The sequence below is a fragment of the Dendrobates tinctorius genome, unplaced genomic scaffold, assembly GCF_039654945.1.
Source record: "Dendrobates tinctorius isolate UK_male_01 unplaced genomic scaffold, ASM3965494v1 ptg000254l, whole genome shotgun sequence".
NCBI lineage: Eukaryota > Metazoa > Chordata > Amphibia > Anura > Dendrobatidae > Dendrobates > Dendrobates tinctorius.
The window spans coordinates 11,201,008-11,228,256 of NW_027361921.1; the positions used below are offsets into that span (position 1 = coordinate 11,201,008).

Genomic DNA, 27,249 nt, shown 5'->3' on the forward strand with positions numbered 1-27,249 from the left:
AAGCTGCGGTTTTGAATCTGCAGAAATTATTGACATGTCAATTGTTTCTGTGGATTCTGCTGCAGCTTGCCACCTATTCCATTGTCCAGGTGGCAAACCGCAGGCCAATCCGCAGGTAAAACCGCAGGTCATTTTACCTGCGTTTTTTTCTGCGGTTCCGCAGATAAGAATCCGCAGACCAATCCGCAGTGTGTGCACACAGCCTTAGTGCACACGCTGCAGATTGGTCTGCGGATTTTTATCTGCAGAACCACAGGTAAAATGACCTGTGGATTGGGCTGCGGTTTAGCCCTGCGGTTTATCACCTCTACAATGGAGGAGATGGTAAACCGCAGCAGAATCCGCAGAAAAGAAGTCACATGTCATTCCTTTCTGCGGATTCAAAACCGCAGCTTTTCCGCAGTTAAAAATCTGCAGCATGTGCACAGCAGATTGTAAGTCACACAGGCTTACATGCTACTGTACACTGTCTGCAGAACTGCTGCAGATCCGCTGCGGCCAAAACCGCAGCGGATCCGCAGCAAAAACCACAGCGTGTGCACATAGCCTTACACTTTTCATTGTTCATGTTTGTATGGTGGAAGCAAAGCTCATCTTTGGGTTCCTAAAAAACACAGCAAAAAAGCCAGCAAAACCTGCTTTTTGTCTGCAGCATTTACTGCCAAGAGATCAGGTTTAGTCTGCAGAGAAAGGCAGTAAAAAGCAATGGGTGACACAGGATTGCGGTAAGTAAAAAAAAAAATAAAATTATTCATCAGTGTTTATTATCTTTTACTATTACAATATAGCCTCCAGCAAACATCTGTTGCCAGAATTTTTTTTCACACACATTCTAGAATAGTAACTAAAATGCATAATTTTTTAGAGAGGCATGTGAAAGCACCCATTGTCTACAAGATAATTGTGCTACCTTTGAACTCAGCCTAACAAGGATTTCCTTTTGTTTTCTTTTAGGCTATGTTCACACGTGGCGGTTTTTTCGTGTTTTCGCTGCAGTTTTAACCGTGCGATTTTGCCACGAAAACGCGAAAAATAAGCATCCCATGCATTCCTATGGGATTCCGCAATACTGTGCTAATGCTGCGGTTTTTACCGCGGCGGAATCGCTTTGCGATAAAAAACGCAGCATGCTCATTAATTTAGCGGAATCGCGGCGATCCCGCACCCATAGGAATGCATTGTTCTGCTTACTTTCTGCATGTGGCTGTGCACACCATATGAAAAGTAAGCAGAACATTTGCGGATGGTACCCATGGTCCGGAGGAGAGGAGACTGTCCTCCGGGCTTTGGGTGCCATATCCCTGTAAAAAATAGAATTTAAAATAAAAAATATTGTTGTTCTCACCTTCCGGCGTCCCGCGCAGCCTTCCCGCCTCTCCACGCTCCCGGTCCCAGTAATCCTTTGCGAGCGATGACGTCCGTTCTCGCGGGATCGTGAAGTCTCGCGGTCATTCGCGCGACTTCATCGTCAGTGACCGCGATCCCGCGAGAACGGACGTCATCGCGGTAATTCTCACAAAGGATTACTGCGATCGGGAGCGTGGAGAGAGGCGGGAACGCTGCGCGGGACGCCGGAAGGTAAGAATAACTATTTTTTTTTAATTTTTTTCATCCTATCTTTTACTATTGATGCCGCATAAGCAGCCTCAATAGTAAAAAGTTGGTCACACTCGTCAAACACTATGTTTGACGAGTGTGACCAACCTGTCAATCAGTTCTCCAAGCGATGCTACAGATCGCTTGGAAAACGCTAGCATTCTGCAAGCTAATTACGCTTGCAAAATGCTACTTTTTCCGCGGGAAAACCGCGGGAATTTAAAATGCGATTTTTCCCGCGGAATGGAATTTGGAATTCTCGCGGTAATTTCCGCCAGAGTGCCGCTACGTGTGAACATAGCCTTATTGTCACATTTTGAATCAGGGTTTTTCCTTTTCTGTGGATCAAATTCTCTGCCCTAGGGATAATGTTCTAGAACAGGACTGGTTAATGTTGGTGCTTTCGTTTTGTTTACATGACGTGAACGATTTGGTTTTCTCCTTTTTAAGGATTGGTTGATGAGCAACAGAAAGTTCGTACAATCAGTGCTTTGGCGATTGCAGCTTTAGCCGAAGCGGCCACTCCATATGGCATTGAATCGTTTGATTCCGTCCTGAAGCCTCTATGGAAGGGTATTCGACAGCACAGAGGAAAGGTACAAGTGATATTTCGATTTTTTTTCTTTTGTGAATTTTCCTTTAGGTAGGCAGACGGGTTCTAAGTTTTCATGTGTTTGTCCATAACAGGGTCTTGCTGCATTCTTAAAGGCTATTGGATACCTCATTCCTCTCATGGATGCGGAGTATGCAAACTACTATACTAGAGAAGTGATGTTGATTTTAATCCGAGAGTTTCAGTCTCCTGATGAAGAAATGAAGAAGATTGTCCTTAAGGTGCAGCTTTTGTACTTCGTTTTTTTTTTTTCTTTTAAGTATACTATACATGCACTTTTATATGTAACTTTTGCAAAATTGTTTTTGCAGGTTGTCAAGCAGTGCTGCGGTACTGATGGAGTCGAAGCAAATTACATAAAGACAGAAATTCTTCCCCCATTTTTTAAGCACTTCTGGCAGCATAGAATGGCTCTGGACAGAAGAAACTATAGACAGGTAAGCACACATTATTTTTTTTTTTTTTCTAATCCTTAACCTTTTTTAAAAACTGTTTCAATGTTATTTGTTTTCGTTTTTAGTTGGTGGACACAACTGTTGAGCTTGCAAACAAAGTGGGAGCTGCAGAAATAATTTCTAGAATCGTGGATGACTTAAAAGATGAAGCAGAACAATACAGAAAAATGGTTATGGAAACAATTGAAAAAATTATGGGAAATCTTGGAGCTGCAGATATAGACCATAAGTTGGAAGAGCAGTTGATTGATGGAATTCTTTACGCTTTCCAGGAGCAGACTACAGAGGTATGTTTAAGTTTTTAACTGATTAATTGCCAATGAAACTGTCCACATGCATTGAACTTTTAGAAAAATGTGTTCTATCCCATATAACTTTGGAGGGTGTTATTCCAGGTATGTTTAAGTTTTTAATAAAAAATGAATTTTCCTTGTAGAATGGTGACACTTCACCCTTTCATTTTTAAACTTATAGCAGTAATTGTAGGGAGAGTACAGCTGAACGGAGTGTGATTACAGACACATCTGCAGATCTTCTCTCCCTCTACACTGACTGTCGTGAGATGAAGTGTTTTAAAATCAAGCTCTGACATGCTGTCCTTTACATAGTAGCTGCAAGGATCAGGGCTGTCTTATCATAATAGGGCAAGTTATGCAAGTGAAAAAGTACATGCCCCTGGAGATAAATCTCTGGTTATGCCCAAATTAGCTGATCATAAATTATAACATAAACTTTACAAGATATCTTTGGGACAAGAGAAAATGAAAAAAATGTTTTGTACAGCTCTGCAGACACCACTCCATGATTTTGGCCAGTTTAATATGCTAAAACTGGTGAGTCGCTTTAAACAAAATGCTTGTTTAGCCTGTATCTATCTTGTGCATTGCGTTGCTAATCTAATAGAATAGGAATATTGATGTCTGTCAATCGTATTACACCTTCCCCCCTTTTTCAATACAATTATTTAATAAATGAATGGTACTTTGAGGAGTAAAACTATAAATATTAATCTATTACTAAAGTGATGTGTCTTTGGGAGGTAATATGGTAAACCTAACACTCCCCCCTAGTAGGCCCTAAGATCTGATGGCCTACCTGACAGCAGAGGTTGATACCCTAATTTTGCGATGTGGCGCCCCCGCTCCACTATGGCTGTCGCTTCAATCCCTGTAGGACATTCCTAAAAACAGATGCACTCAGATCCAATTGGATCCAGTGCATTTGTATCGGTGAAAGCAGACTTGACCACTACTGTGTATATAGACTAGGTAATCCCTAGTTTAAGCTGGGTCAGAGGACAAAAAAAAATTTCCTTAGCTACCGGATGTGGTCATGGACTAACATGCAGTAGATGGTATGCTATATGAATATGTAATAGCCTAGTCTATCCACTCTTAAATATAAAGTTAGATATGCCATTGGTCTAAAAAGGTTTACACCTTGTCTACCAATCTACCTGCATGTGACAAATAAGGTGGTAACAAGTGCTAGAAAAAAACACTGGTGTATGAATGTCAGGTTTCAAATATAACAGAAGTCAGTGGTCTCAACCTCATTCAATGACCCTTATAAAATGTAACCACTAAGCCAATAAACAAAAGATGAAAAGGAGGGGTACTCCAATAATAAAGTGCAAGTGTTCTAAAAAAAAAAGAAAAACAGCTCAAATGGAAAAAGAGAACTTAAGCTGCACATTCAAGGTGAATCCTTTGTTTCAGCTGTGTAGGTAAGTTCATCCCTGGTCCTGACATGTTTCTCCCCCATTAATCTTTTGCTTGGGGGTTCATCAGGGGACTAGCATAATCAAAAGCACCTCAGTGGGTCTAACAGTTAAGGACGGGTATCGATCTGCCCACCCCAAAAGTATGAGCACAGAATTTCTTTGGGGTGGGCAGATCGATACCCGTCCTTAGCTAAAGACTAAGTTAAAAAGTAAAAAAAAAAAAAAAAAATTCTTTAAAAAAAATCACAAAATAAAGAAAAATATTAACCCAATAAATACGTATATTTATGGAAAAACGTAAAAAACAGCAAAAAATTATGCTTTTTCATCATACTGCTGAACAAAAAGTGGTATAAAGCAGCAAAACGTTAAAAAAATAAAAATCAATGTGGTATTGCTGTAATTTTACTGACCCGAAGAATAAAGTTGCCTTATCAATTTTACCACACACAGAACGGCAATTTAAAAAAAAATCTGCTGGTTTGTTCATTATATCTCCCAAAAATCTGAATAGAAAGCGATCAAACTGTCATGTGTCAGAAAATGGTACCAATAAAAACTTGTCCCGCAAAAACAAGTCATCACATGACTGTCGACAGAAATATGAAGAAATTCTAAGACTGAGGGTATGTGCGCACGTTGCGGATTTGGCCCACCGCCAACGTTGCGGTGTACATTACCATGTAAACCTATGGAAACCAAAAACCGCTGTGCACATTGCAGATCCACAGCTGCGGTTTCCATTCTGGCACATAAAAAATCTCACTCTCATTCTCTTTCTCTCTCTCTCTCCCCCTCTCCCTCTCTCTCTCTCGGAAAACAGTATGCGTTTTACCCTGCGTTTTCTGCCAAGAGATGCGGATTATGTGCAGAAAAATCCGTAGGCTAATCCGCAACATGTGCACATACCCTTAGAGGCTGTGTGTGAGTCAGTGCTGCTGACTTATACTATTATTTTACATATACCTGGATCTGTCCACAGTATTTGTCTGCCTCAGAAGTATATTATTACTCTCCCACTTTAGAGCAGCAGTAACTACAGAAATTGAGAGGTAGAAATCCTCCTCCTCTTATTAACTTAAGATCACTGCCAGTGCCTGACCTCCGTGCCTCTGCTCATCCTACAGCTGGCGGACATCCACCAATGTCCAGTCTCTGTGAGTGCACCCACTACACTAAGTAATGTATGAGCTCATGTGGGAGGAGTCCAGTCACAGCAAAGCATTGCCAATCATTCCACACTTGTACGCACTGCTCTAGTCTCCTCCTCCACTCCTCCTAGTCAGGTGGGAACAAGCTAAACGGGGGGAAAAAAAGACTTGCTCCCATGGTGAGCCGGCCTCTGTCATTCACATCAAAGAGCCGACACTTCATCTAGGATCGTTCATGAACGACACATCACTAGAGTTCAGGCAGGCTTGCCTAGGGCAAGACTCTCTCTCAACCCAGAACTCAAAGGAACTGGGGAAGGAGGGGGGTATCGACTTCGAACAAGTACCCGAGGGACTGGGGAAGGAGCGACATGGGGAATATCCATCTCAACTTAACTTTGGCTCCTCCTCTGCAGTATACACCCCTGGACGGCGTCAGCCTTCTCCAGTTTTTGCTTAGTGTCGCATAGGAGGCACACCTAAAGATTTTTTACTCCGTTTTTTTTTTTTTCCAACGGATTACAGATGAAAAAAAGTGGGTCTCATGCGAGACTCCCGGCATGGCTCCTTCCTCGGTCCCCTGTTATGGGGTACCCGGTTGAAGTTGAGATGGATATTCCCCATGTCGCTCCTTCCCCAGTCCCTCGTGTACTGGTTCGAAGTCGATACCCCCTTCCTTCCCCAGTTCCTTTGGGTTCTGGGTTGAGGTCGAGGATGAAGAACCCTGATGGTGACAAAAGCACCCTCCCTAATCCCCCTCTGGAGGCATTAGGTTGAGACGCCTCAGGTAGGGTCTGAACAAGGCAGCATTCTGCAGCTCCGAAAGCCAGGGACCCCAGCCCGCTGCGGGCTCCTGTTGGGGCCGGGGGAGAGTGTGGGCAGGCATGGCACATGCAGACACAGGGCTCCCTGCGCCCCTGTCTCTGTGGCAGCACCAGCTCCATAGCGCCTCAGGGGGACCCCTCACAGGGCCCCGTTCCGGCTTCTAGCCCCACCGCTATCCTGCCTCTTAATCCAGGGGGGGGGGTCTGGTTCAGATCCGACCCCCTCCTGGACATCCTCGCTGGCCTGGAGCCCTTCTGGGCATCAGGCTTCTAATTTAGACCGCGGCTTCGGCCTAGCTCCCACCAGGGAACGCCTTAGCGATACGCAGGATTCGGAAGGCATCTGTGACTCCGACTCAGACAACAAAATGGAGAGGTCTCTGGCCCCCCTAGCAATACAGCGCTAGTTGAGGACATAATTTCTTCCATCCATCGGGTGCTGGACATTTCTGACCCACCCCCGGAAGCGCCAGAACCCAAGATTTGCTTTGAAGGTGTTCTGAAACCACCTAAGGTCTTCTCTAATCACCCGGAATTTCAGGCGATACTAAGCAGTTTTCGCAGCCTGAGAAGAAATTCACCAATCGCAAATATTTGGAGGCAAGGTACCCCTTCCCACAGAAGGACACCAAGGAGTGGACAGATCCACCCGAAGTGGACCCCCCAGTCTCTAGGCTAGCAGCACAGACCCTCCTCTCACTGCCAGATAGCTCAACCCTCAGTGACGCAGCAGACCGGCAGATAGAAAGCATGGCTCGTTCAATCTTCGAAGCGGCAGGGACCTCTCTGGCTCCCGCATTCGCTTCAGTCTGGGCGGCCAAGGCCATTCTGGCTTGGGCCAAAAAATTGCAGGCTGGCCTCCAAGCTTCAAATCCTGAGCTGTCGGACCAAGAGGTTCAAATAGCAGTGGTAGCAGATTACATGCTTCATGCAGCCCTGGATTCCGCAAGAGGTGTAGCGGGAATAGCATCAAACGCCATCACGATCCGGTGTATCCTCTGGCTGCGGGAATGGAATGCAGACGCGGCCTCAAAGAAGTCCCTCACGCATCTCCTGTACCTCAGTGGGCGGCTTTTTGGTGAAAAGTTGGACACAATGATATCCAACGCCACTGGGGGTAAGAGTACCTCTCTCCCTCATTTAAAGCCTAAACGCGCGTTCAAAAGGCGTAACCAAACTCCATTTCGATCCTTTCGGAATTCTTTGGGCTGGTCTGTCTCGCGTCCAGCACAAAACCGTAACCGCTCTCCACGCAGGGACAACCCACGGGCGGCGCAGAGGCCGGACAGGACCTGGCAGTCGAAAGTGTGCCAGGCAAAGTCCAAAGGAGGAAAACCTCAGACTTTATCCTCATCATGACTCACGAATTCCGGAAGACACCCCATCCGTAGGCAGACGACGTCTATTCTTTCAGCAAGTCTGGCTGCCTATTACAGAATACAGGTGGGTCAAGGAAATAGTGTCTTCCGGATACAAGATAGAGTTCACTTCCAGCCCATCGAACCGGTTCTTCCTCTCTGTTCCCCCAAAACCGCCAGACAAGGCTTGTGCCTTCCACCAAGCGGTTTCCTCCCTCCTTCAAGCAGGAGTCATAGTACCGGTTCCCACGGCTGAGCGCTTCCGAGGGTTCTACTCCAATCTGTTCGTAGTCCCCAAGAAAGGAGGCAGCGTCCGGCCCATACTGGACCTAAAATAACTCAACAAGTATGTACGGGTTCGTCATTTTCGCATGGAGTCCCTTCGGTCAATCATTGCGTCCATGCAGAAGGGAGAATATCTCGCCTCCATAGACATACAAGACGCATACTTGCATATACCGATTGCTCCCGCCCATCAGAGATTTCTCAGGTTCGCAATCAACCAGGACCACTAACAGTTCGTGGCTCTCCCGTTAGGACTCGCCACGGCTCCAAGAACGTCTTCCAAGATCATGGCAGCCACTATGGACGTTCTACACTCCAGAGGCATAGTAGTCGTTACATACCTGGATGAACCTCTCATCAAGGCTTCCAACTTCAAGGACTGCGAGGTCAGCGTCTCAATCACAATCGACACTGAGACACCTGGGCTGGCTAGTCAACTTGCAAAAGTCATCGACTGCCCGAGTCAGTCTCTGACCTTCCTGGGGATGCTATTCGACACCTCCAGGGGTCTGATGCTCCTTCCCAGGGACAAGGCACTGGATCTCCATCTAAGAGTTTGCATACTCCTCCGCAATCCCCCTCGTTCTCTCCGGTTTGCCATGAGTCCTTGGCAGGATGGCAGCAGCAATGGAGGCGGTACCATTTGCCCAGTTTCACCTCTGTCCTCTTCAACTAGCCATCCTCAAGTCCTGGGACAGGAATCCTTTCTCCCTCGACAGGGAGTTCCGGCTAACATCGGCTCAAGCCAACCTCGCTTGCAACGGGAAAATCTTTTCTCTCAGGTTAATGGAAGGTCCTGACCACCGACGCGAGCCTGACAGGTTTGGGGTGCGGTGCACCTACATCACAGAGCACAGGGCAAGTGGTCACCAGTGGAAGCGAGCATGCCCATCAACATCCTGGAAATTCGGGCCATCTTCCTGGCATTGAGAGCCTTTCGTCACTTACTGGCAGCCTCTCATATCAGAGTACAGTCAGACAATGCCACGGTGGTGGCATATGTGAACCACCAAGGCGGGACCCGCAGTACCCAGGCGATGAGAGAAGTGGCACATATCCTCCACTGGGTGGAAGACACGAGGTCGGTACTCTCTGCGGTCCACATTCCGGGTGTGGACAACTGGGAAGCCGACTTTCTCAACAGACAAGGAATGGACTCGGGGGGAGTGGTCCCTCCATCCCAAAATTTTTCGCCAGATCTGCCATCGCTGGGGGACACCGGACGTCGACCTAATGGCATCCCATCTCAATGCCAAGGTCTCCAATTTCATCGCCAGGACCCGCGATCCGCGGTCGCTCGGAGCAGATGCCCTGGTTCAGGACTGGACCCAGTTCCAGCTTCTGTACATTTTTCCACCTCTCCCCCTGATATCCAGAGTCATGAGGAATATCAAACAAGAGGGAGTTCCAACCATCCTGATCGTGCCGGACTGGCCCAGACGTACATGGTACGCCGACATCGTGCAACTTACAGCATGACGTCTCCCCGACCTTCCCGATCTTTTGTCACAAGGCCCGTTCTACCACCAGAACTCAGGGGCTCTCAATTTGACAGCGTGGCCCTTGAGACCTGGGTTCTAACCCAGGCAGGACTCTCACCAGACGTCATTAGAACCATGATCAGGGCACGGAAGCCAGCCTCCACCAAGATCTATTACCGTACCTGGAGAGCTTTCTTTACTTGGTGCGAATTTCACGGCCAGATCCCACTCCCTTATTCCCTTCCAAAGGTACTTGGCTTTCTCCAATCGGGCATGGATGCCAGGCTATCCCTGGCCTCCCTTAAGAGCCAGGTGTCAGCGCTATCAGTGCTTTTTCAAAGACGCATTGCTAACAAGCCGCAAGTAAGGACTTTTCTCGAGGGGGTTTTCCCGATTGGTTCCCCCCTACAGACGTCCACTGGAAACATGGGACCTCAACCTGGTCCAGACAGCATTGCAAGCACCACCTTTCGAACCCCTTAAGGAAGTCCCACTCCGCCTTCTATCTCAGAAGGTGGTTTTTCTGATGGCACTCCCCTCGCTACGCAGGGTGTCTGAGCTGTCAGCACTCTCCTGCTGACGGCCCTTCATGGCTTTTCACCAGGACAAGGTGGTTCTCCATACAGTTCCGTCCTTCCTTCCAAAGGTTGTCCAACTTCCACCTCAATGAGGAAATTTCACTGCCATCCCTTTGCCCGGTTCCGGTTCATAGAGTGGAGAAGGCTCTGTATACGCTTGACCTAGTCAGGGCATAGCGTATATACGTGACTAGGACTGCACCCTTCCGGAAGTCTGATCCCCTTTTCCTTCTTCCGGAAGGTGTTCGCAAAGGTCTGCCGGCTTCCAACGCTACCCTTGCCAGGTGGATCAAGTCCACCATACAAGAGGTTTACCGCCTTACCAATTCTCTTCTTCCGGCCGGTATCACGGCACACTCTACGGGGGCGGTAGGGGCCATTTGCTTCCCACCCAGGGACTGCTTTGGGTCGTCCCATGGTTCTGTGACCCCCAATGAGGCGACAGAGTAAAGGAGATTTTTGTGTACTCACCGTAAAATCTCTTTTTCTTAGCCTCTAATTGGGGGACACAGCTCCCAACCTGTTGCCATTACAGGCCGTTGTTACGGTTCAGTTCTCATATTGTTCTTTGAGCTCGTGCATAGTAGCCTTCTTACAGGCATGGCTATGTTGTTTCTGTTATGTTCCTCCTAATGCTTTTGCACAAAACTGGAGAAGGCTGACGCCGTCCAGGGGTGTATACTGCAGAGGAGGAGCCAAAGTTAATCTTTTTCAGATTATGCATAGTGTCGCCTCCTAGTGGACAGCAGCATAACACCCATGGTTCTGTGTCCCACAATTAGAGGCTAAGAGAGAGATTTTACGGTGAGTACACAAAAATCTCCTGTCAGTTACTTGCCATTTTCTGTTTACATTAGAAAAGGATTACACACGTTCTAGAGTTTGACGTAACATTGAAGACTCCTTTAATTTACCATTTCTATTTTAAAACAAAATTGTGCTTTTTTTTTTTTTCCACAGGACTCTGTAATGCTGAATGGCTTTGGTACTGTAGTCAATGCTCTTGGAAAAAGAGTCAAACCATATCTCCCCCAGATATGTGGTACTGTTTTATGGCGCTTGAACAACAAATCTGCAAAAGTGAGACAACAGGCTGCAGACTTAATATCTCGAACTGCAGTTGTCATGAAAACCTGTCAAGAGGTAGGTTTACATTTATTACAACTTGAAAACTCTGCAGAGCAATGATCTGGCACTGTAAACTTATATATTTTTCACCCATTTAGGAAAAATTGATGGGCCATTTAGGTGTGGTTTTGTATGAGTACCTTGGAGAAGAGTATCCTGAAGTACTTGGAAGCATTTTAGGAGCACTGAAAGCGATTGTTAATGTTATAGGTAATGCTTATTTTCCCCAAAAAAGCTATTTGATACACTGCTGATTTTGCAAGTTTTCTCACCTACAAACAATGGAGAGGTCTGTAATTTTTATCGTAGGTACAGTTCAACTGTGAGAGACAGAAGCTAAAAATAAAAAACAGAAAATCACATGATTTGCGTTTTAAATGATTACATTGCATTTTGTTGCATGAAGTAAGTATTTGCTTACCTACCAACCAGCAAGAATTCTGGCTCTCACAGACCTGCTAGTTTTTCTTTAAAAAGCCCTCCTACTTTGTAACATAGTAACAGCGGTTTTAACCCCTTTACCCCCGAGGGTGGTTTGCATGTTAATGCACAGGCCAATTTTTACAATTCTGACCACTGTCCCTTTGAGGTAATAACTCTGGAACGCTTCCATGGATTCCGGTGATTCTGGCAATGTTTTCTTGTGACATATTGTACTTCATGATACTGGTAAAGTTTCTTAGATATTTTCCCGACCGGAAATGCGCTCACCGGTGACCCCCGTCACGTGATCGGGGGTCATCGGTTCGTCGGCATGACAACCAGAGATCTCCTTGAGACTTCTATAGTTGTTGATGCCGGATTGCTATGAGCGTCACCCTGTGGTTTGCGCTCATAGGAATGCAGTAAATTGGCTACATAGAGGTGATCTGAACATAGCCTCTATGTAGCAGAGGTGAAGCTATTAAAGCATGCCAAAAGGAAGAGAAAATTTTTTTTTTAAACATATGAACATTTTTTAAAAAAAAAGTTCAGATCGCCCCATTCAAAATAAAACCATAAATAAAAAAATCAAACATAGACATATTTGATATCGCCGCGTTCAGAATCGCCTGATCTATCAATAAAAAAAGGATTAACCTGATCGCTAAATGGCGTAGTGAGAAAAAATCAAAACGCCAGATTTACGTTTTTTGGTTGACGCGACATTGCATTAAAATGCAATAACAGGCGATCAAAAAATCGTATCTGCACAAACATGGTATAATTAAAAACGACAGCTCCGCGCACAAAAAATAAGCCCTCACCCAACCCCAGATCACGAAAAGCTGAGACACTACGGGTCTGGGGAAAATGGCGCAATTTTTATTTTATTTTATTTTTATTTTTTTTAAAGCAAACTTTGGAATTTTTTTTTCACCACTTAGATAAAAAAAAAAGAACCTAGACATGTTTGGTGTCTATGAACTCTTAATGACCTGGAGAATCATAATGGCAGGTCAGTTTTTAGCATTTAGTGAACCTAGCAAAAAATCCAGACACAAAACAGTTGTGGGATTGCACTTTTTTTTTGCAATTTCACCGCACTTGGTATTTTTTTCCCATTTTCTGTTGCACAACATGGTAAAACCATTGGTATCATTTTAAAAGTACAACTCGTCTCGCAAAAAATAAGACTTCACTTGGCCATATTGACGGAAAAATAAAAAAAGATGGCTCTGGGGGAAAAAGGGGAGTGAAAAAGCAAAGCCGAAAAAAGCTTCAGTCATTAAGGGGTTAAAACATGACCACCCAAAACATCCAAATGACCCTGACCAAAAGTTTACATACCGCATTTCTGAATACTGTGTATTGCCCCCTCTATCACCAATGACAGCTTGAAGTCTTTTGTGGTAGTTGTGGATGATGTTTTTTATTTTCTCAGATGGTAAAACTGCCCACTCTTCTTGGCAAAAAGCCTCCAGTTCCTGTAAATTCCTGTGCTGTCTAGCATGAACTGTGCACTTGAGATCTCCTCAGAGTGGCGCAATCATATTGAGGTCAGGAGACTGAGATGGCCACTCCAAAACCTTCACTTTGTTCTGCTGTAGCCAATGACAGGTCGACTTGGCATTGTGTTTTAGATCGTTGTCATTTTGGAACATCCAAGTATGTCCCATGCGTAGCTTCCGGGCTGATGATTGCAAATTTGCCTCCAGTATTTGCTGATAATGTGCTGCATTCATCTTTCCTTCAGCTTTGACCAAGTTTACAGTGCCTTCGTAGCTCACACCCCCCCAAAACAACAGCAATACACCCCCATGCTTTACTGTAGGAATGGTGTTCCTTTCATCATAGGCCTTGTTGACTTATCTCCAAATGTAACTTTTATGGTTCTGGCCAAAAAGTTGATTTTTCGTCTTATCAATCCAAATTACCTTGTTCCGAAGTTTTGAGGCTTGTCTCTGCTGTTTTCCGTATTGTAGGCAAGATACTTTGTGACATTTGCACAGTAATATCACGAAACAATCACTGACCTCAGGGAGACCAGCCAAAGAAAACACTGCGGCAGTCGGCAAAGGCGCTCAATCAGTGAAATCCTAGGTGCATTGCTCCCTGGGAAATATGAATATGCAAATAAAGTCCGTGGAGCCTCATTTAAAAGTCTCAAACACGGGACTAGCCAGATCTTCCTCCAGGGAAGGACCCAGCCAAGGAGTGGCTCCTTTCGGAAACCACCATTACCACCATATTAAGTGGCCCTTTAAGTCAATATCCAGCTCTTTACGAGTTTACAGATATGACAAGGGAAATACCAAGGCCAGGTATCCATCCACAGACAGCTGTTTCGGGGTGTTTGCCCACTTAATATGGTGGTAATGGTGGTTTCCGAAAGGAGCCACTCCTTGGCTGGGTCCTTCCCTGGAGGAAGATCTGGCTAGTCCCGTGTTTGAGACTCTTAAATGAGGCTCCATGGACTTTAATTGCATATTCGTATTTCCCAGGGAGCAATGCACCTAGGATTTCACTGATTGAGCGCCTTTGCCAGATGCCGCAGTGTTTTCTTTGACTGGTCTCCCTGATGTCAGTGATTGTTTCGTGATGTTAGTCTACTAGGCATTGCTCCCACCTAGCCAGTATCCTACTCCACACTGATGAGGGGCAACACCCCGGAACAGCTGTCTGTGGATGGGTACCTGGCCTTGGTATTTCCCTTGTCATATCTGGAAACTCGTAAAGAGCTGGATATTGACTTAAAGGGCCACTTAATATGGTGGTAATGGTGGTTTCCGAAAGGAGCCACTCCTTGGCTGGGTCCTTCACTGGAGGAAGATCTGGCTAGTCCTGTGTTTGAGACTCTTAAATGAGGCTCCACGGACTATATTTGCACAGTAATGGCTTTCCTCTGGTGACTCGACCATGCAGCCCTTTTTTCTTCAAGTGCCTCCTTATTGTGCATCTTGAAACAACCATACTGCTGGTTTTCAGAGAGTCCTGTATTTCAGCTATTTGTGGGTTTTTCTTTGCATTCCGAACAATTTTCCTGGCAGTTGTGGACGAAATTTTTGTTGGGCTACCTGACCGTGGCTTTGTTTTTACAGAGCCCCTGATTTGCCACTTGTTTGAACGCTGCTGACTGACATCATCAATTCCTTGGATATCTCTTTGTATCGTTTTCCTGTTTTGTTAAGTTCAACTACCTTTTCTCGTTGATCCGTTGACAATTCTTTTGCTTTCCGCATGACTCGAAATCCAGAAATATCATTGTCTGGATGAAAGATGCAAGAGTCTGTCTGGATCCCAGAAACTTACTCCGCTTTTATGCACACACACTGATTACAAGAAAACATGTCACAGGTGAGGATGTTACTTTTAGAAGTTTAGTAGCCATTCAAACCCATTTGTGTCAACTTCTGGGCATGTTATCAGGCCAAAATCATCACCAGGGTATGTGAACTTTTGATCAGGGTCATTTGGATGTTTTGGGTTGTCGTCATGATTTAAAAAGAGAAAACACAGTAGTTTGACAATAAATGGCTTCACTTAACCACTAACCATTAGTGGAGAAAAAGTTTTGGTGTTATTCATGTTCTCTGAAAAAAGCCAAGAAAGCAAAAACTATGCTGAGGTATGTAAACTTTTGAGCACAACTAAAACCGAAAACTAGATCTCAGATACATATAGCTGTTAATAGTATTGAATAAGTCAACAGTCAATTCTATGTTAAATACGATATATATGAAATAGAGATGTACCACAATCAAGAGAGGATTATGGACAATACCAAATTTTATTGCACATATAAATTTAGACAAGATACACAGGTATCACAATGAGGCAGATAGAACATAGCAGCTAAAAGATTTTGGCAAAATGAAAAGATGGTATAGTAGATAGTATAGTATAGTGTATATATAGTATAGTGCCAGACAGAAAAGGTGTCTCAAGGCTAAAGTCTGCACAGAGCCAGGGGAATAGTAATAAAGGCCATGAGCCTAGTAATGAAATGGACTAGCTACCAAATAAAGAAATCAGTAATGCTGGGGCAAAAGGTAAACGAGTATTGACTAATCCCAGTGGATAATCTGAAAAACTATCCTGATAGTGTTTTAGTAAAGCCCTAAAGACCCTGTCACACATAGTGAGGTCTCTAGCGAGATCGCTGATGAGTCACCGATTCTGTGACGCAACAGCGATCTCGCGGTGTGTGGCACACATCAGCAACCAGGCCCCCCCGCCGAGTATAGCTGATCGTGCAAGAATGTCTTGGGCCATTTTTTGATAGTGCAGGGACGGTCAAACAATGGAGCGCCAGCCGTGCGTGGTTACAGGAATGCAGCTCCAGCCGGGAACCTCTAGAGAAGAAATTGGCAGTTCAGGGTTCAAACCCGGTCAGAAAGGAGCGCGAAGAATGGAAGCAGTAATTAGAGGTCGTCTTTTTTATTTTTATCCACAATGCGTTTCAACAGATGAATCTGTCTTCCTCAGGTGGTTTTTTGATAGTTGGTCTCCCGCTGGCCAGCACGCATCGCTGCGTGTGGCAGCAGGAGACCAACGATCAGAGAGCTCCCAGCGCTGTAAGCAGACGCTGGGAGCTGGTATCCAAGGTAAATATCGGGTAACTAAGCGAGCGTGTTGCTTAGTTACCGCTGTGTACCTTGGATACCAGCGTGCTTACGCTGGGAGCTGATATCCAAGGAACACAGCGGGTAACTAAGCGACGCGCGCGCTTAGTTACCCGATATTTACATTGGATACCAGCTCCCAGCCGGAGCACGCTGGTATCCAAGGTACACATCTGGTAACTAAGCGAAGCGCTCTTAGTTACACGATATTTACCTTGGGTACCAGCGTCCTCGCTGGTCCTGATCGCTGGTGAGATCTGCTTGTTTGACAGATCACCAGTGATCGTGTAGCGACACACCAGCGGTCCTGACCAGGTCGTATTGTTGTCGGGATTGCTGGTGCGTCGTTTAGTGTGACGGGACCCTAAAGCAAAACATGTGGTTTAGAGATAAATATATAAATATATGAATCAATACCTTGTGACATGGTCCTGGATGTGTGCAGAGGCGCCCGTAAGACGCTGAAGCTCCGACGAGCGTTTCACCGTCCTCGCTTTCTTCAGGAGGTGTGGTTAAAATGTACAGGGCATGGGTTTAAATGAAGGAGTGTGGATCCATCAACGAATTGGCGCGCTTCCTGACGTGATGTCCCGCCCCATGACAGAGCAAGCAGGCGTGCACCATGCTTGATGGGAGGGAGGACATGCGTCCTCACCCAGCATCACCATGGCGACGCGTCCACGCTCGCAGCGCCATGGACCTGGCACAGCGCACATGCAGGGCGCGTCTGCGTGACAAAGTGTCAAAGTTGTTGGTGGGAGAGAGGGCATACGTCATCACCCAGCATCACCATGGCAACGCATCCATGCTCACAGCGCCATGGATCCGACACAGCGCACGTACAGGATGTGTCTGCCTGGTAGAATACGGAGTATCAAATAGAGTTGGTCTTAATACTGAATAGAACAAATACCTCCATTGCCACCATATAAGATCATAAATAATTAAACTAATCAGCTGCACTGAGATATAAGTCTATAAAGGGAACTTGTGTAATATAATTAATAGATAATGATAATTTGTACTACCACCAACCTAATACAATATTAACATTTTTTAGCTTTTTAAAAGACATTAATTGGTTAGTATAATAATCTATTGGCATATATCATAGATTAATTATGCAAGGTAGTAATTCTACTATAAGATATATATTCTTTTATATATATTGTTGTCATACGCTAATAAATATATAAGTATAATACAGTGCATGCCTAAATGTTATAACAACAATAATCACTTCTAAAACCTAATAAATGAAAAAGTGCACAGATCTAATATTTCAATATAGCAGTATAGCACAGTAATTACACAGACCCCCACTGCATATAGAAGACAAATTGACAAGTCACAATAAGTTCATGCGTTATATAAAGTCCGTCACAGATCAACAGACACGAAGAAAAAAAATATAAATCCATGGATCTTCCCATAGGTATAGATAAGATTCTTCGTGGAGGTCACAGACGATGGATCCAGAAAGAACAAGCACAAAGATATAGCAAAACCTATAATAAAATAAATATATACAAAGAGGAACAAACGAAAAAGCATGCCCTAATACAGTACATAAATTATAAAAAGGACTTGAAACTGATGGCCTCATTCAGGCCATTAAGGAGTAGGGTATCTAGTGTAACCATCCATCATGTTTCTTTTTTCAGGAGCTTTTGTTTGATATTACCGCCGCGTAAGCCCATGTAAACATGGTCAATACACCGGACGGTAAGACCCATGGGGTTACAGTTGTGTACCAAAAAAAAAAAATGCTTAGGGATGGTCTTTAAAGATTGTGGGTCCGGACAATCTACTGCATTTTTAATATCCCTGATGTGCTCTTGCACTCAGACTTTGAAAGGTCTCATAGTTATACCCACATATATTAAGCCGCAGGGACAGCTGGCTTGGTAAACCACCGCCTCCGTGTTACATGTTGTGATGTACGATTTTGTAATTTTTATCACCCTTTGAATTAGAAAAGGTAATGCTGTAGATAAGCCCCCGATGGGCAGTCCGGTCCAATGGGTGCACGGTCCGGCGCCTCCCATCTTCATACGATGCCGTCCTCTTCTTTCCTTCCTGTCGTGGTTTCTGCGCAGGCGCACTGCTCTGCCCTGTTTAGGGCAGAGTAGAGTCCTGCAGTGCGCAGGTGCCGGAAGAGGTCCAGTGCCTGCGTACTGCAGTAATCAACAGGGCAGAGCAGTGCGCCTGCACAGGAGCCATGACAGGAGGGAAAGAAGTGGATGGCATCGTATGAAGATGGGAGGCGCCGAACCGGACCGCGACATCCATCAGACCGGACCGGTGAGTATAATCTTTTTTTCTTATCTTTCAGGTTACATCGGGGGCTTATCTACAGCATTACATAATGCTGTAGATAAGCCCCCGATGTCGGTGCCTGCAGCTCATATTCGAAAAAAGGGGTGACAGATTCCCTTTAAGGGGGCTATATATACCAGTATATGGGATATTAAGTACAGAATTGACCATATTTTTTGCTTCAATTTTTTTTCCTAATTTCCTTCTCTAAAACCTAGGTGTGTCTTATGGTCCGGTGCGTTTTATAGTCCGAAAGATACGGTATATGTGTTCATATGTGTGTATGTATAATGTATACAGCATATGGTTTTATTAGTTACCTGCTTAGCTAATAGTTATGTTTCTAATAGGTATGCACAAAATGACTCCACCAATAAAAGATTTACTGCCAAGACTTACACCCATTTTGAAAAACAGGCATGAAAAAGTACAGGAGAACTGCATTGATTTGGTTGGTCGCATTGCTGACAGGTATGCTTTTATTTCTTACTTTCCAATTTCATTGCACAGCGTGTGAATTAGGGATGAGTGAATGTGCTTGGTGATAATCTGATATCACTTGAGTAGCTGGGTGCTTGGATGTGCTCGGCACTCAGCGAGCATTAGCCGGTGGTAGAATTTGAAACTCGAATCTCCGCTTTGCATGTTTAGTGTATGTTACACAGCCAATAAGCATGTGGGGATTGGCTGCTAGTCACTGTAATGCAGTAGCTCTTGGTAGTGAAATTCCTGTGATTGCCTCACCGTATGACATCATCAGGGTTTCTAAAAGAACAGGCACCTCCATGCGCTGCACACTGACACCACTGTACAGCTCAGGGACAGTTCTAATTGGAGGGAGAGAGTGCTTCTCCAGGTCTGTGTGTCCACAGCTTAATAAACCAGAGCCCTCTTGTGTTGATGCTGAACTATCACACTTAACAAGCCCTTCTAAGGGCTAATCCACTGCTTTACTGTTTGTATCTGATACATTCTGCATATAGCCAAGGTAGGGACCGTTGCAGGCAGGAGCAATGAGAGAGGCTGAATACAGTCTCTAGGTAGGGTTAGGGCTTTGCAGTCCATTCCTACATACAGTGGGTACGGAAAGTATTCAGACCCCTTTAAGTTTTTCACTCTTGTTTCATTGCAGTCATTTGGTAAATTCAAAAAAGTTAATTCTTTTCTCAATGTACCCTATCTTGACTGAAAAAAAAACCCAAATGTTGAAAGTTTTTCAAATTTATTAAAACAGAAAAACTGAAGTATCACATGGTCATAAGTATTCAGACCCTATGCTCAGTATTGAGAAAAAGCACCCTTTTGAGCTAGTACAGCCATGAGTCGTCTTGGGAATGATGCAACAAGTCTTTCACACCTGTATTTGTGGATCCTCTGCTATTCTTTGGAGATCCTCTCCAGTGCTGTCAGGTTGGATGGTGAACTTTGGGGGAGAGCCATTTTCAGGTCTTTCCAAAGATGCTCAATTGGGTTTAGGTCATGGCTCTTGCTGGGCCAGTCAAGAATGGTCACAGAGTTGTTCTGAAGCCACTCCTTTATTATTTTAGCTTTGTGCTTAGGGTCATTGTCTTGTTGGAAGGTGAACCTTCGGCCAAGTCTGAGGTCCAGAGCACTCTGGAAGAGGTTTTTATCTGTTCTTGTCCACATTCATGTTTCCTTCAATGGCAACCAGTCCTGTACCTACAGCTGAAAAACACCCCCATATCATGATGCTGCCTCCACCATTTTTCACTCTTGGTTTTGTATTGGGCAGGTGATAAGCAGTGCTTGGTTTTCTCCACACATACTGCTTAGAATTATCACCAAAAAGGTCTATCTTTGTCTCATCAGACTAGAGAATCTTATTTCTCATAGTCTGGGAGTCCTTTATGTGTTTTTTAGCAAACTCTATGCGGGCTTTCATGTATCTTGCACTGAGGAGAGGCTTCCGTCGGGCCACTGCCATAAAGGCCTGACTGGTGGAGCGCTGCAGTTATGGTTAACTTTATGAAACTTTCTCCCAACTCCCTAATGCATCTCTGCAGCTCAACCACAGTGATCTTGGGGTTCTTCTTTACCTCTCTCACGAAGGCTCTTTTCCCACAATTGCTCAGTTTGGCTGGACAGCCAGGTCTAGGAAGACTTCTGGTGGTCCCAAAATTCTTTCATTTAAAGGATTATGGAAGCCTCTGTGCTCTTAGGAACCTTGAGTACTGTAGAAATTCTTTTGTAACCTTGGTCAGATCTGTGCCTTGCCACAATTCTGTCTCTGAGCTCCTTTGCAGTTCTTTTGACCTCATGATTCTCATTTGGTCTGACATGCACTGTGAAGTGTTGTATAGACAGGTGTGTGCCTTTTCAAATCAAGTTCTATCAGATAAATTAAACACAGCTGGACGCCAATGAAGGAGTAGAACACAAGGAAATGGACAGCATGTGACTTAAAACGATTGAGCAAAGGGTCTGAATACTTATGACCACGTGATATTTCAGTTTTTCTTTTTTTAATACATTTGCAGAACTTTTAAAATTTGTCATTTTAGTCAAGATGGGGTGCAGAGTGTACATTAAAGGGAATCTGTCACCTCATTTTTGACCTATGAGATGCGGCCACTGCCATCAGGGGCTTATCTACAGCATTCTGTAATGCTGTAGATAAGCCTCTGATATAACCTGAAAGATAAGAAGAACGAGTTAGATTATACTCGCCCAGGGGTCTGGTCCGGTCCGATGGGAGTCGCGATCCGGTCCGGCGCTTCCCAACTTCTAGCGATGACGTCCTCCTTCTTACTTCTGCCGTGGCTCCTGCACATGCGTACTATTTCTGCCCTGTTGAAGGCAGAGCAGCGTACTGCAGTGCGGGCAAAGTTCAGAGAGGTCCGGCGCCTGTGCACTGCAGTACTTTACTCTGCCCTCAACAGGGCAGATAAAGTACGCCTGCGCAGGAGCCACGGCAGAAGTAAGAAGGACATCATTGCTAGAAGATGGGAGGCACTGGACCCCCCAGGTGAGTATAATCTAACTCATTTTTCTTATCTTTCAGGTTACATCGGGGGCTTCTCTACTGCATTACAGAATGCTGTAGATAAACCCCTGAATGGCGGTGGCCGCATCTCATAGGCCAAAAATGAGGTGACAGATTCCCTTTAATGAGAAAAAAATGAACTTTTTACCAGATAGCTGCAGTGAAACGAAGAGTGAAAAATTTAAAGGGGTCTGAATACTTTCCGAACCCAATGTATATAGCTGTGGCAGAGGACCGCATTCTTTTTTTTTTTTTTTGCGAAAAAAATTGACTATTGTCTGCTTTGTGGTACATTTTGTGTTTTCCAAAAAAGCGTTAATTTTTTCTCAATTAAATGGCAGAATAACTTAAGACTCCCTAGGTAGTGACAGGAGGAATATCTGAGCCAGACTAAGCTGGCATGACATCTGAGGTGGTAGGAGCCTGCGGTCCGGAACCACCAGGCCTCAACATTCACCGCTGTAGTTCTTGCAGAAAGGAAAGCCAAGATCCAGGTACTGGTGAGAGGACTGAGGCCTAGACTGGTTGTTAGAGACAAGAAGGGTAAGCCAGGACAAGGGCTGGAAAAATGCTAGCAGGGGAGCTAGGCACAAAGTACCGACAGTTGGAATCCTAGGGGTCGGTCATTGCGTTTGTCCGGCAGTGGAGATGAGGGTCCATCGAAGGGTTTGGGACCTGTCATCATATCTCGTTCAACCAGCTGGCAGTAGAGACGGAACATTTGCTTCAAAGGCTGCAAGAGCTGACTGTTGGAACCAGGGTCACATTCCTCAAAATGGAAGAACAACATTGCTGGTGTGCGGTGGGTGTGATCCGAGCAGGATGAACCCTTCTTGAGAAATAAACGGGCCTGGGAGAGGCTCCTTGAGGCAGTTCCGGAAGGAGCTTCCACCACCGAAAGATCGGACTGTCTTTGGAGCTCCCCACCTCCTATGTGGCAAGCAGGTTATGATGTAAGTGACTCAGGGGGCTATCCCCTATTTCTATATGTCGGGGGGGCTCCAGCACTAGTTGAAGCCATATCACTTACAGCCCAGGTACCTGGAAATCTGGTTCCAGGAAGCAGGTGGAGGCAGTTTTCCCACCCCCCCATCCTCCCAAGGAAGGAGAAGCAAATGTCTGAAGAAGATTACTGTATTACCCTCCTTATAATTTTTTTCCTGGCCTTGCACTTTTTTTTTGTAAAATTTTATGTGTAGGAATATAGCAACTACACTTTAAAAATATTTAAATGAGGCCTGCCAGCTGTTGTCTTTCTATGGATGACTATCTTTATAATTTTTTTCTGGCTTTGCATTCTCTAAAAAGCCTTGGAGTGTAGAAGTATATGAACTACACTTTAAAATTATTTATGTTGAGAAAGTTTTTCTGGATTCAATTAGTCATCCATACAGTTTAACACACAGTTATTGTTATGGTGGTATGTAATACTCAAATAGAAAGCATTGATATTTTTTTTTTCTGGATTCAACTTGTCATCCATAGAGTAATATGTTAATTGTGTAATATTACAGTGGGGTAAAATTTTAAAAAACTGTTTGGCCTGGTACAGTTGGCAAAATATTTTTGTAACAGAAATTGAACTGTCCTATATACTTTAGAACCTGCTTTGTTTTAATTTTCGTTGGTTTGAAATAAAAACCCCAATTTGCCTGCTACAGGGGTGCAAATTTGGTCCCTTGGTACTGTGTCCCCAGCCGCCACTATTTCTCCAGGCATGAGGCCAGTTGTGGAATGCCATCTCCAATACACCTGTTGGTATTCTGGTGAGCCTCCGCACATAACTGAAGAGTGGCATGGATGTCTGACACTTGTGCAGTTCTGAAAGACTTTGATGACGTCATCATCAGCACAACAATCCCACTTCTATGCCTACTTAAACATTAGCTGCTGACAATTAAACATGAAGCATTGCATGCGGACCAGGTGGAGATAGAGGAAGACATGAGACAGGGGGATACTACCCAGCCTCCTCTCATCTGCTCAGTGTGGATTGGATAACAATGAGGATGTGGAAGCTGAAAAGGAGGAGGAAGAACAGGAGCTGGCGTATAGCGCAACAGAGGCTAGTACCCACACAAGGCACATCCACGTAGGAGAGATCGGTTGAAGCGAGTAGGGGGAATGAGGAGGAGGATGTGGAGAGTAGTCATTATGGTGGAGACAGGGAAGCTTTGGCTGTAAGGACCTTGGCATATATGTCAGACTTTATGTACCACTGCCTTTTCTGTGACCATCAATGCAAATCCTTAAGGATAAAGTTATTCTCGGGCTTACTGTGCGCTGCTTGACCGGAATAAAATCACCACAATATGAACAATTTGTCCATTTATTTCCCTACGCGTTTCAAAGTGTGAACCACTTCTTCAGGGGTTGACATAATTAATTCTGAAGAAGAAGTGGTTCACACTTTGAAACGCGTAGGGAAATAAATGGACAAATTGTTCATATTGTGGTGATTTTATTCCGGTCAAGCAGCGCACAGTAAGCCCGAGAATAACTTTATCCTTAAGGATTTGCATTGGAGGTCACGAAGTGGACCTTCGGGCGTGCAGCAAGCTGACGGCGAGTTTATATGCTTATACCTCTCCTGGAAAGGGTGAGTAGACTTTTTTCACATCTATTTCATTTATCACCAGATAAGACCCTATTGCGCTCTTTTGTTTCCTAGTTTTATATTTTCTGTGACCATGGCGTTACATTTATCTTGGCAAAAAAGGGAACTGGTGGTTTACCTGCTAGACCCATGCTGCAAGGAGAACCTTGCATCTCTCCTTCCTGAGGTGGACAGGTCTACTATAATGGTGCTATAGCCAAGGCCATTGTGGAAAATATATTGAAAAAAATGTTCTATCAGACAATGCTAGTGGCAAGAGGCAAGTTTCCTTGCCCAACCTAGGAGGAGAGACGAGGGAGACACGCCAGGTACAGCAAAGTCAAGGGAGCAATGTCAAAGGTTTTGGGAAATTTCATTACACTTTGTGTCCAGGCCCTGATGACTTGGTATTTTTGACAAGGAGTGAAAAGTTGTTTTTTTTTTAACCTGGTCAAGCAATAACCAGCCTATTAAAACCAGCATACTACCTAATTCCTCTGGGACCTTCAGCTATTGGGTCTCTAAGCTGAACACCTGGCATGAGCTGTCAGTCCCTCTATGCCTTGGAGGTGTTGTGTTTCCCTGCCGTTAGCGACTTGTCTGAGCAGGTTTTTAGTGATTCCGGGGAGGCAAAACAGACAGGGACTTTCACCTGTCAGCAGAAAGTACTGACAGGCTCACTCTGATAAAAATAAACAACGCTTGGATTAGCCTCAACTTTTCCACACCACCAGAATACAGCAGAGCATAAAGTGTTTTTAATCTTCAATATTTGAATGAGACCTGCCATTTGTTGCCTTCAAGGATCAGTGGATGACTGGGTGACCCTACTTATTTTTTACTGGCTTTGCACCATGCACAAAGCCTTTGAGTGTAGGAGTACATCAATTACACATCCAAAATATTTTGAGGCCCTCAATCTGTTGCCTTCAACGGTCTATGGATGACTGTATTACCCTCATCATTTTTCATTGATGTACACTTCACACAGCCTTTGAGTGTAGAAGTACCACAACTATACTTTGCTTACAATATTTGAATGAGATATCACTACATGACAATTTGAACACCCACACTCGACTAATGGGTGTATCAGAGTCCCTTTCCCATCAAATGCTTGGCAGTTCTTCCTTCATAAAATTTCCAGTGTTTCCTAAAAATTTCAATTTGGGTTTACGTAAAATTATTTTTTTTAAATCATTTTTATATTACTCTGGCGCCTCATTGGGGGACACAGAACCATGGGTGTTATGCTGCTGTCCACTAGGAGGCGACACTATGCATAATCTGAAAAGATTAACTTTGGCTCCTCCTCTGCAGTATACACCCCTGGACGGCGTCAGCCTTCTCCAGTTTTTGCTTAGTGTCACATAGGAGGCACACCTAAAGATTTTTTTCCCTTTTTTATTTTTTTCCGTTTGTTTCCTGACGGATTACAGATGAAGAAAAGTGGGTCTCCTGCGAGACCCCCGGCATGGCTCCTTCCTCGGCCCCTATTATAGGGTGCCCGGTTGAGGTGGCTATTCTCCATGTCGCTCCTTCCCCAGTCCCTCGGGTACTGGTTCGAAGTCGAGATCTCCCTCCTTCCCCAACCTCTTTGGGGTCTGGGTTGAGGTCGAGGCGAGGATGAAGACCCCTGATGGTGACAGACGCACCCTCCTTAATCCCCCTCTGGGGGCATTAAGTTGAGACACCACAGGTACGGTCTATGTAAGGCAGCATTCTGCAGCTTAAACAGCCGGGGACCCCAGCCTCGATGCGGGCTCCTGTTGGAGCCGGGGAAGAGTGCAGACAGACATGGCACATACAGAGACAAGGCTCCCTGCGCCCCTGTCTCTGCGGCAGCACCGGCTCCATAGCGCCTCAGGGGGACCCCCATACGGACACCGCTATCGCTGCTGGCCCCACCGCTACTCTCTCTCAATCTGGGGGGGTCTGGTTCAGATCCGACCCCCTCCCGGACATCCGCGCCGCCCTTGAGCCCTCCTGGGCATCAGGCTTCTAATTTAGACCGCGGCTTCGGCCTAGCTGAAGCCGACGCCTTCTCCCCGGCCCGCCCCCCCGGATGACGATTTTGACACTCTATAGTGTCATAGAAGGGGCGGATCGAGGCAGAAAGGGCGCGTTTTTACATAGCCCTGTGCGCCCTTTTCAGCTCTCCGCCCCCTTCTTCTCAGCATCCCGGTGGCCATCTTTGCCGCAAGCCATCTCTGACAGGACGCCCACAGTAACGTCGGCAGTCTCCGGGGGGTACAGCTCTAATTGGGGGACTCCGCTCCCACCCTGTTGCCCTTACGGGCCGTTGTTTACGGTTGAGTTCTCATATTGTTCTTTGAGCTCGTACATAGTAGCCTTCTTACAGGCATGGTTATGTTATTTCTATTACGTTCCTCCTAATGCTTTTACACAAAACTGAAGAAGGCTGACGCCGTCCAGGGGTGTTTACTGCAGAGGAGGAGCAAAAGTTAATCTTTTCAGATTATGCATAGTGTCGCCTCCTAGTGGACAGCAGCATAACACCCATGGTTCTGTGTCCCCTAATTAGAGGGCTAAGAGAGATTTTACGGTGAGTACACAAAAATCTCCTTTTTTGCATATATAAAAGTCATTATACAGGAAAGAATAGTATACACGAACATATGGTCAGACCGCAGAATTCATGGTTCCATTTACTACATCAAGTCTTCTCGTCCCGAAGTGGCAAAACTGCCTCAGACCATCACACTACCACCACCATATTTCACAGTTGGTATGATGTTCCTTTTCTGAAATGCTGTTACTTCTATGCCAAATGTAATAGGACATACACTACCGTTCAAAAGTTTAGGGTCACTTAGAAATTTCCTTATTTTTCAAAGAAAAGCACATTTTTTTCCAATGCAGCTAACATTACCTAATTCTGAAATACACTCTCTACATTGTTAATGTGGTATGACTATTCTAGCTGCAAACGTCTGGTTTGTAATGCAATATCTTCATAGGTGTATAGAGGCCCATTTCCAACAACCATCACTCCAGTGTTCTTATGGTACTATGTGTTTGCTAACTGTTTAAGAAGGCTAATGGATGGTTAGAATACCCTTGAAAATCCTT

General features: G+C 45.0%; 1 protein-coding gene across 3 annotated transcripts in view; it reads left to right on the plus strand.

Annotated features, from left to right (window-relative positions):
• Nucleotides 1-27,249, plus strand: part of SF3B1 (splicing factor 3b subunit 1) — a 255,916-nt gene that overhangs the window by 194,849 nt on the left and 33,818 nt on the right. For all 3 annotated transcript variants that reach the window (XM_073558156.1, XM_073558157.1, XM_073558158.1), the window contains 7 exons: nt 2,047-2,192; nt 2,284-2,430; nt 2,521-2,646; nt 2,730-2,951; nt 11,025-11,207; nt 11,291-11,402; nt 18,907-19,027. In XM_073558156.1, the coding sequence (XP_073414257.1) occupies nt 2,047-2,192; nt 2,284-2,430; nt 2,521-2,646; nt 2,730-2,951; nt 11,025-11,207; nt 11,291-11,402; nt 18,907-19,027 (1,057 nt within the window). The remainder of the gene's footprint in view (nt 1-2,046; nt 2,193-2,283; nt 2,431-2,520; nt 2,647-2,729; nt 2,952-11,024; nt 11,208-11,290; nt 11,403-18,906; nt 19,028-27,249) is intronic.